Source organism: Ranitomeya imitator, chromosome 1 (assembly GCF_032444005.1).
Source record: "Ranitomeya imitator isolate aRanImi1 chromosome 1, aRanImi1.pri, whole genome shotgun sequence".
Classification (NCBI taxonomy): domain Eukaryota; kingdom Metazoa; phylum Chordata; class Amphibia; order Anura; family Dendrobatidae; genus Ranitomeya; species Ranitomeya imitator.
In genome coordinates this window covers 645991127-646008471 of record NC_091282.1, presented here as the reverse complement: position 1 = coordinate 646008471, position 17345 = coordinate 645991127, and the positions used below count along the sequence as shown (strand labels likewise).

The 17345-nt window shown below is 43.3% G+C and overlaps 1 protein-coding gene and 1 long non-coding RNA gene across 8 annotated transcripts in view; one reads left to right on the top strand and one right to left on the bottom strand.

The window, feature by feature from the left end:
• Nucleotides 1-447: 447 nt before the first annotated feature.
• LOC138638673 (death-associated protein kinase 2-like) overlaps nt 448-17345 on the bottom strand; it is a 104309-nt gene continuing 87411 nt past the window's right edge. For all 7 annotated transcript variants that reach the window (XM_069728212.1, XM_069728185.1, XM_069728169.1 and 4 more), the window contains 10 exons: nt 15537-15758; nt 12515-12653; nt 11119-11248; nt 5557-5605; nt 5270-5296; nt 4929-5081; nt 4483-4528; nt 4068-4157; nt 3881-3964; nt 448-1478 (listed from right to left, as the gene is read on the bottom strand). In XM_069728212.1, the coding sequence (XP_069584313.1) occupies nt 1398-1478; nt 3881-3964; nt 4068-4157; nt 4483-4528; nt 4929-5081; nt 5270-5296; nt 5557-5605; nt 11119-11248; nt 12515-12653; nt 15537-15758 (1021 nt within the window). In that variant the 3' untranslated portion in view covers nt 448-1397. The remainder of the gene's footprint in view (nt 1479-3880; nt 3965-4067; nt 4158-4482; nt 4529-4928; nt 5082-5269; nt 5297-5556; nt 5606-11118; nt 11249-12514; nt 12654-15536; nt 15759-17345) is intronic.
• The window catches only part of LOC138638707 (uncharacterized), a 63108-nt gene continuing 58342 nt past the window's right edge, over nt 12580-17345 (top strand). Inside the window, exon 1 of the long non-coding RNA XR_011312535.1 lies at nt 12580-12680. This is a non-coding gene — a long non-coding RNA (uncharacterized lncRNA). The remainder of the gene's footprint in view (nt 12681-17345) is intronic.

Sequence of the window (17345 nt, the reverse complement as noted above, 5' to 3'; positions counted from 1 at the left end):
ATCTGATAGTTGTGCCCTCGTATGGCCTTTCCTTCTGAGATTTCCCACAGCAAAATTAATGGAACAAGTAAACACCTGAAATATTCTATATTTATGTCTCCCTCTTGTGGTGACTCTGCGCTACTACATGCCCAGGTATAATACAAAATAGCAACTTTGCCATGCCGTTCTGAGTATACAGCTACCTCCGGCGCAAGAGAAGGGAGCAGTAGAACTTAATGAAAAAGGGTTATTAACCATAGAAACACATAAGTCTGCATAGGACCTGCATACATAAAACGGTAAGTTGATGAAAGGGTAGCTAAGTCTACCAAAAAAGCTTTTGACATGTCATGGAGAAGTTTAGAATAGATCAGATCCACAAATGATCAGTAACAGACTCAGGATCTGGATCCCTTTCAATGAATGTGCCCCAAAAAGGGCAGGATATGGGGAGCCAAGGACAAGTTTTGAGATTTCTTTCCTTTAATACAAAAGTCAGATGAGTAGACAAGACAAACTTCAAAAAATAGAACTTTTTACCATGATTCATAGACTTTACACATAAAGGGGTCCCCCGCTTCTCCCACAGCAGCGTCATTTGGGCGCATTTCTTCGTCAGTTTGGGTAACTAGGCCCATATTGCGCCCACATAGGGCACCGGTCATATTAACATTTTTTATGTTTCAAATATTGTATTCAAGTTCTCTGCTTGCTGTCAGTGAATGGACGATGTTAAAAATAAGCTGAAGGTTTGTTACATTGTATCAGTCCTTTGCGATTTAATATTACTTCCACCCTGACAGTTTGTTACAATGTTTCGGTATCTTTAATACTTTTCACAGCTGAGACTTTGCTACAATTGAGCCCCTAACCTTTTGGATGTAAACACAAAGAGTCGCCATTCACTGACAACAAGCAGTGATCTCGCAAATTTTAAAGAAAGATAAGAAATAGATTAGAAAGTTGAGTTAAACCGGAGGACCCCTTTTAAAAGACACACTACTATTCAGAATGGATGATAACTAGAAACCACACGAGGTGACGGCATCACGATACCACAAGCTTATAGCCGGAGGACATGTTGAAAATTAGGGAAGAGGTGTTAGATATGCCCCCTCCTATAAAACGTGCAGTTTTGTATAATAGTAAAAACTAAGGAAAAAAAAAACTCTGTAACATAATATTTGCATATCAAGGCGAGATCGCCGTGGAGCGATGACATCCGTGCCGTGCAATGGGCAGCAAAGGGTTAAGCCATGCCACATGCAGGCAGATCAGCTGGCGCTGGGGGGCCCACCCATGCTTCCTCCTAGCAATTCAACTGCGTCTCCAGGTTCTCATGGGGTCTCCTTCAGTTTTCATCGTCAGACCACCATCCATGGACACATGGACCATTCGCTCTTCGTCCATCCGGCTCAGGAGCAGCTGCTAAGGCGTCTACGTAGGAGAGTCACCGGCTTCGTCTTCTCGTCCTCCTGGTCGCTTTCGCACTGCCTCTGAAAGGGTTAAAGTTAGAATGAGGTTTGTTGACAGTTTTGGCCAAAAATGTCCAAGTTGGGAATACCCCTTTAAGAGCCAAGCTTCTAGGTCACATGTCTGACTGCGGGCTGGAGACAACCTGTTGTCTGTTTCCAGGGACGATTAGAGGAATTTTGAAAATAGCTCTGGATACATTTGAAATGTGAGAAGTTTCTCTTCATATCCAACCCCCGGAAATGCTTCTAAGGGTAGTAACAAAGCACTGACACTCTCCTGGATGGCTTCTACTTACTGGGTGTCAGAGATGACACAACAGCAAGACATGTGACCACTACAGCCAATCAATGGCCAAAGTGCTAACATGTTGACAGCACTGCAGCCGGTGATTGGCTGCAGTGGTTACATGCCCATCTTGGAAGCTCCTTAATCAGTAACCAGTGTGGGATTATGTAGAGATTGGCACAGGAGTGGCAAAAGATTGGCACGATAACTATGAATTAGTATTGATTTAGGCATTATTGTTGTCTCCAGCTCAGCCTCACTGTCTGTTGGTATCTGGTGCAGTCTGTAAATCTACATCCTCTTTGTTCCACTGCACACTGTACATCGGCCTGTGCAGATTGGATGATGAATATAAGCAGAAGCCCACCCGGATCACCATTACCTGGGGAATTGATTTACATTACAACAAGGATCAAAGAGACGCCCCTCACTTCTTGGAGAGCAACAAACAGCCACTCCCCCCCCCCCCACACACACACACACACTTCTTGGAGAGCGACAAACAGCTGCCTTCTCACTTCTTGGAGAGCAACAAACAGCCGCCCTCTCACTTCTTGGAGAGTGACAAACAGCAGCCGCCCCCACTTCTTGGAGAGTGACAAACAGCAGCCGCCCCCCACTTCTTGGAGAGCGACAAACAGCAGCCGCCCCCCACTTCTTGGAGAGCGACAAACAGCCGCCCCCCCCCCCACTTCTTGGAGAGCGACAAACAGCCGCCCCCCCCCCCACTTCTTGGAGAGCAACAAACAGCCACCCCCTCTCCTCCCCCACTTCTTGGAGAGCGACAGCCGCCCCCACACTTTTTGGAGAGCGACAAATAGCCGCCCCCCCCCCCACTTCTTGGAGAGCAACAAACAGACACCCCCACCCCCCACTTCTTGGAAAGCGACAGCCGCCCCCACACTTTTTGGAGAGCGACAAACAGCCACCCCTATTTCCTTTGCTGAAACAAAGACCCGCCCGTACTTCCTATAGAGAGACAAAGATCTCCCTCATGTCCTGTAGAGAAACAAATACCCGCCCCCGCTTTCCTGTAGAGAGATAAAATCCTGCCTACTGCTCTTTAGAGAAACAGAGAACATCTCCCAACTCCTGTAGAGAACAAGACCAGTCCCCACTTCCAGTGGAGACAAAGGATGAGCTCCACTTCCTATAGATGGAAAAATAACCATTCCCACTTCCTGTAAAGATGCAAAGAACCCTCCCTCCCACATACTGTAAAAATACAAAGGCCCGCCCACTTTCTGTAGAGAAACAAAACCTCTCCCATGTCCTGTAGATACAGTAAGATCAATCTTCTCTTGTAGAGAAGCAAAGACCGACCCCCACTTCCTATAGAGGGTCAAAGCTCCACTTTCTGTAGAGATACAAAGACTGACACCCACCTTCCTGTGCAGATACAAACACCTACCCTATTTCCTGTAGAAAAGCAAAGACACGCCCCTATATACAAAGACATAAAGACCTCTACTTCCTTTGGAGAAAGTCTCCCACTTCCTGTTGAAAGACAAAGAAACACTTCCTGTAAAGATAAAAAGACCCTCTCCCACTTGTTGCAGAGAACAATATCCGCCTCCACTTCCTGTAAAGATAAATAGACCCACCCCCACTTCATATAATGATAAAAAAGACCTGCCCCCACTTCAAGTAAAAATCCCACCCCAACTTCCTGTAAAAATAAAAAGACCCGCTGCTACTTCCTGTAAAGAGAACAAGACCCTCCCCCACTTCCTGTAAAGAGAACAAGGCCCACCTCCACTTCCTGTAAAGAGAACAAGGCCTGCCTCCACTTCCTGTAAAGAGAACAAGGCCCGCCTCCACTTCCTGTAAAGAGAACAAGGCCCGCCTCCACTTCCTGTATAGAGAACAAGGCCCGCCTCCACTTCCTGTATAGAGAACAAGGCCCGCCTCCACTTCCTGTAAAGAGAACAAGGCCCGCCTCCACTTCCTGTATAGAGAACAAGGCCCGCCTCCACTTCCTGTACAGAGACAAACACCAGACCCCATACTCATAGAGAGACAAAGACCCCCTGGCGGTGGCTCTTTCTGGTGATAATAATCCTCATTACGAGGAAGGAATAAATCTGACTGAATATGTCACCTGTAATGTACATGTTTGGACGTCATGGTCACTTACCAACTCCTCCTCGGGTTGCGCAGGATTACACAGCAGCTTCATTCTACAGAGTCTGTTACAGGCTGACACCATGTTATACGAGAGCTGAGGAAACAGTGGAATCAGATTCAGGGCGTGTGCATTAAACCTACTGTCAGATAAATAATTAGCCAGAAATTCTCCCATGCTTATGGTCTAACCTCTTTACCTTCCACTTCCGCCGTGCATTAAACTTTTTAAAATTCTTGATATTAATGGACGATCGACTCCTGTTGGCCGCCTGCTTCCTGGTCAGTGGCTGTATATAGAATTACATTCATAGTGAGTGCATATACATTGGATACATTGTACAAGGCTAGATTGCCACATGCTGGCTGCATGCAGAACTACAGTTACAATAAAATATATACAGTATGTAAAAACTAGAAGTTTTTTTATTTTGAAGTAGTACCAGAATATAATAAATCAGTAATTTTCTTTTTTCTGGTTAAGTTGTTTTACACTTTTTTATTCAGCCACATATAACTTTTTTTTAAACTTATTATTAAACCCTTGCAGTACCCTCTAGTTTCCAGCAGGCGTCCTAATTGAACCAAATTTAAAAAAACAGAAAATTCACTAACCTTAATCCACGGGTGAACGAGACATTCCCCCGCTGTCATCCTGTCCCTATAAAAGAGGGAGATTATTCTTGATTACATTAACTAAAAGCAGCACCATAATGATGCCTGTGCCTTTGAGATTTGCATATACAATAGTATTGTACAGGGGTGGTGCAACAATTAAAACGCCATCTCCTTCCAATAAGACACACCCATTTTTAAAATATGGTGCAAGAATCAGAACATTTTTTAAAAAGTTGCAATGTCCACCAAAAATTGTGACTTTTTTTTACTGCTACAAAAATGGTGAAAATTTGATTTTTCAAGGACCGCCCCCGAGGAGCCACTTTTGAATACAGATAGCAGAAGCCCAGCTCCTTTCCAAATGTGGATCAAACGATCATCCCAGAATCAGGACTGTTGGCAAATATGGTACCAGATGCACCAGCAGCTCCATATTGGCCTACCTGGGCTCTTTTATTAGCAGCTGCTGGATGAATTCTTTGGCCATGTCACTGGTGTCTCTGAAATAGCGGTCATCAAATTCGTAGTTGCCCGACACCACGTTTGTCAGCGTTTCTGAGTCTGTTTCACCTTGAAATGGCGACAAACCGCTGAGCCTATCATAAAGAAAGACCTCGTTACCGCATTAAAGACCCCTATACCGCCCTAAAAGGGGTCTGCCCAACATAAGGCTGTGGCAGGAGCAATAAGGGGTGGAGAATTATTCTGAAAATGTTACAGCAACATGTGCTTCTATTTTCCCACAATTGAGGCAACAAATATATACTTGTGACAGTGTACTTACAGTATATATGTAATTACTCCAATACTCCTGTAAAACAGAACAGGTTAGAAAACATAAAAAAAAAATATCTAAAAAAAATAATTTAAAATTTAAGTCCCCCCCACTCGGAGTATTGGACATTAAACTACCAGAAGCAATATGTAAAAGGACTTAAATGTAAAAGTAAGAAAAGTTCCGCTGCCCCCTATGACAACACTTCCTGCTGGGGTCATTACGACATGGGCTTGATATCTATTGAGACAGTGGCATCCTGTGGCCAATATATAGGTCAGTGGTCCAAAACTTACCACATATCAGTCGGCGGTCCTAGTGGTTCATAGTTTATGACTTCCGGTGCTGTAAAAGAAAAAAGAAAAAAAAAAAAAAACACAAAAATTAATTGGAATTATATCCTCCTTGGAATGGTCATCATTTTGTTTCATCATACTCATGTATAAACCCCGAAGAACAATGGTCGTGCTCAGTAAAAACAAAGTTGAAAACAAGATGCCCCCGGCATGAAATATTAGAAAAAGAAAATGGAAACAGCAGCTCCAATCAGCATTCGTTTACAAAGTCCTGCCCCTGAGGAGCATTTGGAATAGCTAAATTGCTAATAAGGTTGATTCTATCATGTAGAATACGGTCATATATTAGAATAATTGATCTGACCTCTTCCACTATTAACTGATAGCAGTGCAGGCTTAAGATTAACCCAATATTCCCTTAAATGGGTAATATATATATATATATATATATATATATATATATATATATATATATATATATATATATATATATATATATATATATATATATATATATAAACACCAAATAGTAACCCTACCGGGGTCATGAAGGAACCAAAATACAATGCCAACAACAAACCTTCACATGGCAGACCCAAAGAAAATAAATAAACCAAGGATATATAGAAAATATATTTTATTAAACAAATACACATACAGGATAAAACCAGGGCAGTAGCCACCAGTGCAGCAGCAAAGGTGGGACTCCCACAGGGACTACCTCATAAACGTACTTAGCAAGTAAAACAGTTACAGTTACTCAGGTGCCTAGTTTTGCATCCAAGTGATAAGTGATGGACTACTTATTATTAATATATTGATCACTCTGTTTATTGTCATTGATCTTATATCATATTGTATGTTTCACATATATCCTTTTATTGGATGCAAAACTAGGCACCTGAGTAACTGTAACTGTTTTACTTGCTAAGTACGTTTATGAGGTAGTCCCTGTGGGAGTCCCACCTTTGCTGCTGCACTGGTGGCTACTGCCCTGGTTTTATCCTGTATGTGTATTTGTTTAATAAAATATATTTTCTATATATCCTTGGTTTGTTTATTTTCTTTGGGTCTGCCATGTGAAGGTTTGTTGTTGGTATTTATATATATATATATATATATATATATATATATATATATATATATATATATATATATATATATATATATATATATATATATATATACATACATATACATATATGTATGTATATGTACAGTTAGGGCTAGAAATATTTGGACAGTGACACAAGTTTTGTTATTTTAGCTGTTTACAAAAACATGTTCAGAAATACAATTATATATATAATATGGGCTGAAAGTGCACACTCCCAGCTGCAATATGATAGTTTCCACATCCAAATCGGAGAAAGGGTTTAGGAATCATAGCTCTGTAATGCATAGCGTCCTCTTTTTCAAGGGACCAAAAGTAATTGGACAATGGATTCTAAGGGCTGCAATTAACTCTGAAGGCGTCTCCCTCGTTAACCTGTAATCAATGAAGTAGTTAAAAGGTCAGGGGTGGATTCCAGGTGTGTGGTTTTGCATTTGGAAGCTGTTGCTGTGAGCAGACAACATGCGGTCAAAGGAACTCTCAATTGAGGTGAAGCAGAACATCCTGAGGCTGAAAAAAAAGAAAAAATCCATCAGAGAGATAGCAGACATGCCTGGAGTAGCAAAATCAACAGTTGGGTACATTCTGAGAAAAAAGGAATTGACTGGTGAGCTTGGGAACTCAAAAAGGCCTGGGCGTCCACGGATGACAACAGTGGTGGATGATCGCCGCATACTTAATTTGGTGAAGAAGAACCCGTTCACAACATCAACTGAAGTCCAGAACACTCTCAGTGAAGTAGGTGTATCTGTCTCTAAGTCAACAGTAAAGAGAACACTCCATGACAGTAAATACAAAGGGTTCACATCTAGATGCAAACCATTCATCAATACCAAAAATAGACAGGCCAGAGTTAAATTTGCAGAAAAACACCTCAAGAAGCCAGCTCAGTTCTGGAAAAGTATTCTATGGACAGATGAGACAAAGATCAACCTGTACCAGAATGATGGGAAGAAAAAAGTTTGGAGAAGAAAGGGAACGGCACATGATCCAAGGCACACCACATCCTCTGTAAAACATGGTGGAGGCAACGTGATGGCATGGGCATGCATGGCTTTCAATGGCACTGGGTCACTTGTGTTTATTGATCACATAAGAGCAGACAAGAGTAGCCGGATGAATTCTGAAGTGTACCGGGATATACTTTCAGCCCAGATTCAGCCAAATGCTGCAAAGTTGATTGGACGGCGCTTCATAGTACAGATGGACAATGACCCCAAGCATACAGCCAAAGCTACCCAGGAGTTCATGAGTGCCAAAAAGTGGAACATTCTGCAATGGCCAAGTCAATCTCCAGATCTAAACCCAATTGAGCATGCATTTCACTTGCTCAAATCCAGACTTAAGACGGAAAGACCCACAAACAAGCAAGACCTGAAGGCTGCGGCTGTAAAGGCCTGGCAAAGCATTAAGAAGGAGGAAACCCAGCGTTTGGTGATGTCCATGGGTTCCAGACTTAAGGCAGTGATTGCCTCCAAAGGATTTGCAACAAAATATTGAAAATAAAAATATTTTGTTTGGGTTATGTTTATTTGTCCAATTACTTTTGACCTCCTAAAATGTGGAGTGTTTGTAAAGAAATGTGTACAATTCCTACATTTTCTATCAGATATTTTTGTTCAACCCTTCAAATTAAACGTTACAATCTGCACTTGAATTCTGTTGTAGAGGTTTCATTTCAAATCCAATGTGGTGGCATGCAGAGCCCAAATCGCGAAAATTGTGTCACTGTCCAAATATTTCTGGCCCTAACTGTATGTATACATATATATATATATACACACACACACTAGCTATTGAACCCGTTCTACGCCCGGGTGGCGAGCATTTATATTGGTATATGGTCTCCATCCTGTCATGTGTTGCTCCATCCTGCGTCCCCATCCTGTCATGTGCTGCTCCATCCTGCGTCCCCATCCTGTCATGTGCTCCCATCCTGCGCCCCCGTTCTGTCATGTGCTGCTCCCATCCTGCGCCCCCATTCTGTCATGTGCTGCTCCCATCCTGCGCCCCCGTTCTGTCATGAGCTGCTTCCATCCTGCACCCCCGTTCTGTCATGTGCTGCTCCTATCCTGCGCCTCCATTCTGTCATTTGCTGCTCCCATCCTGTCATGTGCTGCTCTCATCCTGCGCCCCCGTTCTGTCATGTGCTGCTCCCATCCTGCGCCCCCGTTCTGTCATGTGCTGCTCCCATCCTGCGCCCCCGTTCTGTCATGTGCTGCTTCCATCCTGCGCCCCCGTTCTGTTATGTGCTGCTCCCATCCTGCGCCCCCGTTCTGTTATGTGCTGCTCCCATCCTGCGCCCCCGTTCTGTTATGTGCTGCTCCCATCCTGCGCCCTCGTTCTGTCATGTGCTGCTTCCATCCTGCGCCCCCGTTCTGTCATGTGCTGCTCCCATCCTGTGCCCCTGTTCTGTCATGTGCTGCTTCCATCCTGCACCCCCGTTCTGTCATGTGCTGCTTCCATCCTGCACCCCCGTTCTGTCATGTGCTGCTGCCATCCTGCACCCCCGTTCTGTCATGTGCTGCTCCCATCCTGCGCCCCCGTTTTGTCATGTGCTTCTCCCATCCTGCGGCACCGTTCTTTAATTTGCTACTCCCATTCATATGCCCCATAAGATGCTCCATAGTATATGCCCCGTATCAGGTGGCGTAAGTAACAAATAGCTGTGGCATGAAGTGCCACAGCCTCATGCCACAGCAATTTGTTACTTGCGCCACCTGATTCCTTTCCGCCGACATTTTATTGGTCCTCCTGCTGGCGGAATCGGCGCCTGCGCAGTCCGCGCTTTCCGGCGCCATTTTCTTGAAGACACACTGCAGTGCGCAGATGCCGATTCCGGCAGCAGGACAAAGATAATGGCGGCACCTGCGCACTGCAGTGTGTCTTCAAGAAAATGGCACCGGAAAGCGCGGACTGCGCAGGCGCCGATTCCGGCAGCAGGACCAAGAAAATGGCGGCGGAAAGGAATCAGGTGGCGTAAATAACAAATTGCTGTGGCATGAAGTGTCACAGCTTCATGCCACAGCAATTTGTTACTTACCATTTTCTTCATCCTCCTGCTGCCGGAATCGGCACCTGCGCAGTCCGCGCTTTCCGGAGCCATTTTCTTGAAGACACACCTGCAGTGCGCAGGTGCTGCCATTTTCTTTGTCCTGTGTCTTCAAGAAAATGGCGCCGGAAAGCACGGACTGCGCAGGCGCCGATTCCTGCTGCCGGGATCGGCGCCTGCGCAGTCCGTGCTTTCCGGCGCCATTTTCTTGAAGACACACTCCAGCTCCTCTGCTGTTGTGAATTCTGTTGTTAAGCTCCCTCCTGTGGTCATGAATGGTACTTCGGCTGGTTCTGTCCAAGGGCTTCCTCTGGTGGTTGTGAGTGGGGCTGCGGCTTCTGAGGTTCCTTCCACAGGTGACGAGGTTAATTCGTTAGCTGGCTGCTCTATTTAACTCCACTTAGATCATTGCTCCATGCCACCTGTCAATGTTCCAGTATTGGTCTAGTTCGCTCCTGGATCGTTCTTGTGACCTGTCTTCCCAGCAGAAGCTAAGTTCCTGCTTGTTTTTCTCTGGTTTGCTATTTTTCTGTCCAGCTTGCTATTTAGATTTTTGTGTTGCTTGCTGGAAGCTCTGGGACGCAGAGGGAGCGCCTCCGCACCGTGAGTCGGTGCGGAGGGTCTTTTTGCGCCCTCTGCGTGGTCTTTTTATAGTTTTTGTGCTGACCGCAAAGTTACCTTTCCTATCCTCTGTCTGTTCAGTAAGTCGGGCCTCACTTTGCTAAATCTATTTCATCTCTGTGTTTGTAATTTTCATCTTTACTCACAGTCATTATGTGTGGGGGGCTGCCTTTTCCTTTGGGGAATTTCTCTGAGGCAAGGTAGGCTTTATTTTTCTATCTTTAGGGCTAGCTGGTTCCTTAGGCTGTGACGAGTTGCATAGGGAGCGTTGGGAGCAATCCACGGCTATTTCTAGTGTGTGTGATAGGATTAGGGATTGCGGTCAGCAGAGTTCCCACGTCTCAGAGCTTATCCTGTATTATTAGTAACTATCAGGTCATTCCGTGTGCTCTTAACCACCAGGTCCATTATCGTCCTTACCACCAGGTCATAACACTCTGCCTGTGACTGGTCAGTCAGAGGGCGGCGCCGGCGTGCATTAAGCGCGTCATCGCGCCCTCTGAACTGTGAACGTCACAGCAGAGGACCCGGGAGACGGAGCCGCACGCAGCGCTGGAACGGGGGACAGGTGAATATACTTACCCTCCTGGCGGTCCCTGACTCTCCGGTGGAGATCGCGGTGTGCGTTCAGTCGTTATGCATACCGCGATCTCCTGGGAGCGTCACTCTGTGGGGGCCAGACTGCGCCGGCGCTTGCGCAGTCTATAAAGGCTTCGGACAGAGTGACGCTCCCAGCGTTATATTATAGAGAGAGAGAGAGACCGCTATAAATTACCAATATATTGAGGAGTCCCGCATAGGCTCTTAAAAACTGCTCCTTCTTCAATTTTTTGCGCTAATCCAAAGTCAATTATTTTGATCTTCGGGTGTGGCACTTCTTTCTCTAGCAGCATAATGTTTTCAGGCTAAAAGAGAGATTGAGCCAATTAGAGTAAATGTAAAATAGAGACCCGGACTAAAGGTTTTCAAAATATTTAATCCTGGAGCATAAGAGTGAATATTTAAGCTTCTCTATTTGGAAAACTTATGGTGCAAAGATTAGTTCCATCTACCATCATATATACAGTAACTACATCTTATAATAAAAACTAGGGTTAATATTTTTAATATATATATTGTAATAGTCTGTATGACCACTAGGTGGCACACGTACAATAGAAAATCTATATGAGATATATTTATGTACGATATATATTTATATAATTTTAATATTACACTGTTCCTTTTAGAGAAAGAGTATTTACTAATCCCAAAATATTGAATTTCTTATTGCCAAAAATAATTCCAAAACAGCAAGAAATAAATTATGAAAAACGCATAAAATTAAATCTGACCTCTTCCCTTTCGGAGACACTTAAATGAACATATGATATTCTCTGTCATTTAAAGGGACAACGTGATTTATATTTTATTCCTTACATCAAAGCCAAGTGATGTTATTTATTTGCAACCTATGTATTCTTTAAAGTTGCAGGTTCTTTTAAGGACTACCAGTTCACTAAGGGACAGGACATTGAGAGTGTGATAATGTGATTGGACACAGCAATTAAAGCCTTATCCTGTCAGAGGTAAGATATGGAGAACTAACCCCGCCCATGAGGAGCCTGCTGCCGCCTAGAAACAGGAAGTTGTGACACTTAAAAGCTCAATCACCACGTTGTCAGATGGAGCAGCAGGCTGTATACTTGGGAACCGTCCTGATTCTTCCATGACAACCTGGTGAACCGATGCCTCAAAATGGGAGGGGCTTAGTAAATCCATACCTCCAAAGTGCCTTGATGGCTTCCATGGCCGTTTGAGAAAAGGCTTAAATGGCATAATTTGTTTGATATAGCTGTAGGTCATAGTGGTTTTGCATGTTCACCTGTGCTCTATTGACTTTGGGACCCCCGTTCCCAGGATCGTTGGGAGTACAAAGGGTCACACCCACGAGGATCTAATTTTTTCTTGCAGCTGCGTATACTACAATGGGATCAGATCCTGTGAGAATATGCATATCAGCAGTACAAATCTCTCTGATAGTTTGCTACAATGTATCAGTACAGTCTTCAGCTCAAGGAGGAATAAGCCCAGAGAGCCCCTATAAAAAGTTTTGAAAAATAAAATAGAAGAAAAAAAAAATGTGAAAAAAAAAAGGAAATACTAGCGGCAAGTGGCTCAGGAAGTCTCACCTTCAGGTCAAAGTGTGCGATGCTTCTGGAATGCATGTAAGCGACTCCCTTCAGGATCTGCTCCAGGAACACGATGGCGTCCGCCTCCGACAGCGCCTCCTTCTCAGCGATGAAATCAAACAGTTCCCCCCCTCTGATCCTAAAAATTGGGGACAGCAGGAAGGAGGTGAGACCTTACGCACCATATGTAGGTCCATGAGGAAGGGAGATGACGATTTTCATGGAAATTGCCAGATTTTAATGTTTTGGGTTTTTTTCATGAAAAGCAGTTGTGTATAGGGGCCACCCAAAGCGCAGGCAGCTGTGTAAACAAGGAGCCGCCCGCCTGTGTTTAACCCGCGGCCGGACAGTGCAGGGCTACAGTATAGCACCATGTAATCGGCATCAGAATAGACAGCTGGAGCGTAATAAGATGGGAGACAAGTAAACAGCCGGCTCGGCCTTCTCCATGGAGAACACAGACCCAACATGTCAAGGGATGATGGGACGAAACATCTCGACAAGACGTCAAGAGCAGGATCATCGGCCATGTTAAATGTGACGCGTAGAATTTTATAACCCATCTCTATCAGCTAGTTCTGTCCTATATAGTGGCATGTGAAAGTTACTGTTATTGTGAACAGTTAAGCAAGTTTAAGATGAAATGATCTCTAAAAGGGCTAAAGTTAAAGATGACACATTTCATCTGTATTTTAGGCCAAAAATATATATATTTTCATCTTTTATATTTTAAAAATTAGAAAAAGGAAAATGGGCATATGCAAAAGTTTGGGCACCCTGCATGGTTAGTATCTAGTAGTAGACCCCCAGCTTTTTGTAGCCCAACAAGAGTCTTTAACCCCTATCTGACCTCGGACGGGATAGTACGTCCGAGGTCAGATCCCCTGCTTTGATGCAGGGCTCCGCAGTGAGCCCGCACGAAAGCCGGGACATGTCAGCTGTTTTGAACAGCTGACATGTGCCCGTAATAGGCGCGGGCAGAATCGCGATCTGCCCGCACCTATTAACTAGTTAAATACCGCTGTCAAACGCAGACAGCGACATTTAACTACCGCTTCCGGCCGGGCGGCCGGAAATGACGTCATCGCCGACCCCCGTCACATGATCGGGGGTCGGCGATGCGTCTCCATTGTAACCATAGAGGTCCTAGAGACCTCTATTGTTACTGATCCCCGGCAGCTGTGAGCGCCACCCTGTGGTCGGCGCTCACAGCACACCTCCATTTCTGCTACATAGCAGCGATCAGCAGATCGCTGCTATGTAGCAGAGGCGATCGTGCTGTGCCTGCTTCTAGCCTCCCATGGAGGCTATAGAAGCATGGCAAAAGTAAAAAAAAAAAAGTTGAAAAAAATGTTCAAAAAATAAAAAAAATATAAAAGTTTAAATCACCCCCCCCCCCTTTCGCCCCAATCAAAATAAATCAATTAAAAAAATATAAAATCTACGCATATTTGGTATCGCCGCGCTCAGAATCGCCCGATCTATCAACTAAAAAAAAGCATTAACCTGATCGCTAAACAGCGTAGCGGAAAAAAAAATTCAAACCGCCAGAATTACGTTTTTTTGGTCGCCGTGACATTGCATTAAAATGCAATAACGGGCGATCAAAAGAACGTATCTGCACCGAAATACTATCATTAAAAACGTCATCTCGGCACGCAAGAAATAAGCCCTCAACCGACCCCAGATCATGAAAAATGGAGACGCTACGGGTATCGGAAAATGGTGCAATTTTTTTTTTTTTTTTTTTAGCCAAGTTTGGAATTTTTTTTCACCATTTAGATAAAAAATAACCTAGTCATGTTAGGTGTCAATGAACTCGTACTGACCTGGAGAATCATAATGGCAGGTCAGTTTTAGCATTTAGTGAACCTAGCAAAAAAGCCAAACAAAAAACAAGTGTAGGATTGCACTTTTTTTGCAATTTCACCGCACTTGGAATTTTTTTCCCGTTTTCTAGTACACGACATGCTAAAACCAATGATGTCGTTCAAAAGTACAACTTTTAAGTCTTTAAGGTCTGCGGGATTCCTGGGTCGTCTTGCTTCCTCTGCTATTTTGAGGTCTAGCCACAGATTTTCAATGATGTTCAGATCAGGGGATTGTGAGGGCCATTGTGTTCTATTTTAACCTCATCGGTCCACAGGACTTGTTTCCAAAATGCATCAGGCTTGTTTAGATGTTCTTTTGCATACTTCTGCCACTGAAATTTATGATGAGGATGCAGGAGAGGTTTTCTTCTGATGACTCTTGCATAAAGGCCATATTTGTGCAGGTGTGTTTGAACAGTAGAACAATGTAACAACTTCAGAGTCTGATAAATCTTTCTGAAGGTCCTTTTGCGGTCAAGCTGGGGTTCTGATTTGCCTCTCTAGCAATCCTACGAGCAGCACTTACAGAAATTTTGCTTGGTCTTCCACACCTTATCTTGACCTCCACTGTTACTGGTAACTGCCATTTCTTAATTACATTTCGCACTGAGGAAAGGGCAACTTGAAAATGCTTTGCTGCCATCTTATAGCCTTCTCCAGCTTTGTGGGCCTCCACCATTTTCAGAGTGCTCGTCAGCTGCTTAGAAGAACCCATGGCTGTTGTTTTTTTGGCACAAGGTTAGAGGAGGCTGGGTTATTATAAAGCTGGCAAATTTGCTTCACCTGGCTTGTCTTACCAATGATGGTGAACAAGCCATAACCCTAACAGGCTAATTAAGGTCTGAAACCTTGATCAAAGTTATCTGAGAACACAAGTATCCAGGGGTACCCAAACTTTTTTTTAATCGGCCCATTTTCCTTTTTGCAATCTTTAAAATGTAAAAACGTACAACTTTTTTGAAGGGACTAAAATGCAAAGGAAATGAGTCATCTTTAACTTTAGAATTTTTAGAGATCATTTAACCTTCAACTTGCTTAACTGATCGCCGTAATAGTAATTTTGACCAGGGGTGCCCAAACTTTTACATGTCACTGTAAGTAGAGCTCTACAATCTATGGATCTCTATCAGCTAGTTCAGTCTGGTACGTACAGTTCCAGGATCAGCACCATTTCGGCTTTGCTGGCGAAGACATCGTGGAGCCTCATGATACTGGGGTGCTCCAGCTGCTGTAGGATGAACACTTCCCTCTCCACCTGCTCGCGGTCCAGCCCCAGACGGCTTCCTTTACACTTGCGTGTCTTGATGAACTTCCCGGCATAGAATGTTCCCGTAGTCTTCTCTCTGCATTTCTTCACCTCTCCAAAGTGACCACTGAAAAACCAAGAGGACTGAGCAATGGGGTGTATCTAATCCTATCACATTGTATCTAAGCCAGCATGATGCATACATGGCAGAAGGTCAGGGTTGGTTTTATGGGGCAGGTTCATTTCCTTCAGTAGGAAGTACCCGGGGACATGTCCTGCGATCGTGTGATTGATGGGGCTCATACAGGACAATAGGAAGAGACAAACATTTCCTGTTTATAGGACATTACTGATATAAGCTCAGCACAGAACACAAAAGTGATGAGTCCTGATACAGAAATCCGTCCTGGCTGTCCGGCAGCAGCCTGACCCTACAATTGGACCACAAGTCTCCACAACAAGGCCCTCCCTGTACAGACAAAATTATTTACTTGGGGTCAGTTTGGTCCATAAGAGGATCCATCTAATGGGAAACAGGACACTGTATGGCAGTATTATCTGCACATTGTATAGTGGTATTATAGGAGCTCTCTAGTCAGTATAATGGCATCATTTGAGCGCTCTGTATGGTTGTATTACGTGCATAGTATAAGTTGTATATTGGTATCATTTGGGTGCTGTATGGTGGTATTATTTGAGTGCTGTATGATATAATTATTTTGATAATATATAGTATTTGGGCACTGTAGGTAGTACGGTAGTATTGGACACTGCAGCTGTATTATGTGTTGTATGATAATATTGCTTTGGTACAGATTGGTTGTGTTATTTTTAGAATATATTTTGTATGATTGTATTATCTGATCGTATTATAAATATATGTATAATATCTGAACACAGTATGGTGGTGTTATTTGAGCACTTTTCGGTTTCACTATTTTGGTGATATATGGTATTGAAAACTTTATGTAGTATTATGGAATTATTTGCATTGTTATTTTGATGATTTATAGTATTTGAGCATGGTAGGTAGTACGGTAGTATTATTTGGGCACTTTGTGGTGGTATTATGTGTACACTATGTTGTAAGATGATATTGTTTTGATAGAGTTTAGTTGCGTTATTTCCATGATATACTTTGTATGATGGTATTATTTTGGCACTCTGGGGCTATAATATCTGAGCGCAGTATGGTTATGGTTTGAGCGCTCTTCAGTTTCACTATTTTGGTGATATATGGAATTGAGTTTTCAGCACTTTGTGCAGTATGATCATATTATTTGAGCACTATATTTTCATACATTTGGCGAGATAATGTGTTTTTGTTTAAGCACTTTATGTAGTACTATATAATTGGGCACCCTATGGTTGTAATATTTGAGAACTCTGTGTTGTATATCGGTATTATTTGAGCACTGTCTGACTATAATATTTGAGCACTCTATGGTTTCATTATTGGGGTGATATGGTATCATTTAAACACTGCATATAGTACGATAGTAGTATTTGGGCACTGTATAGTTATATTATTTGCACACTGTATATTAAACGGTATTATTTAGACACTGTGTGGATATATTATTTCCACACTATGATATTTTTACGGTATTATTTGGATACTGTGTGGATGTATTATTTGAGGACTGTTCAGTCTTGTTTGGGGATATATGGTATTATTTGAAGATTGTACATAGTGTTAAAATAATACCACTGT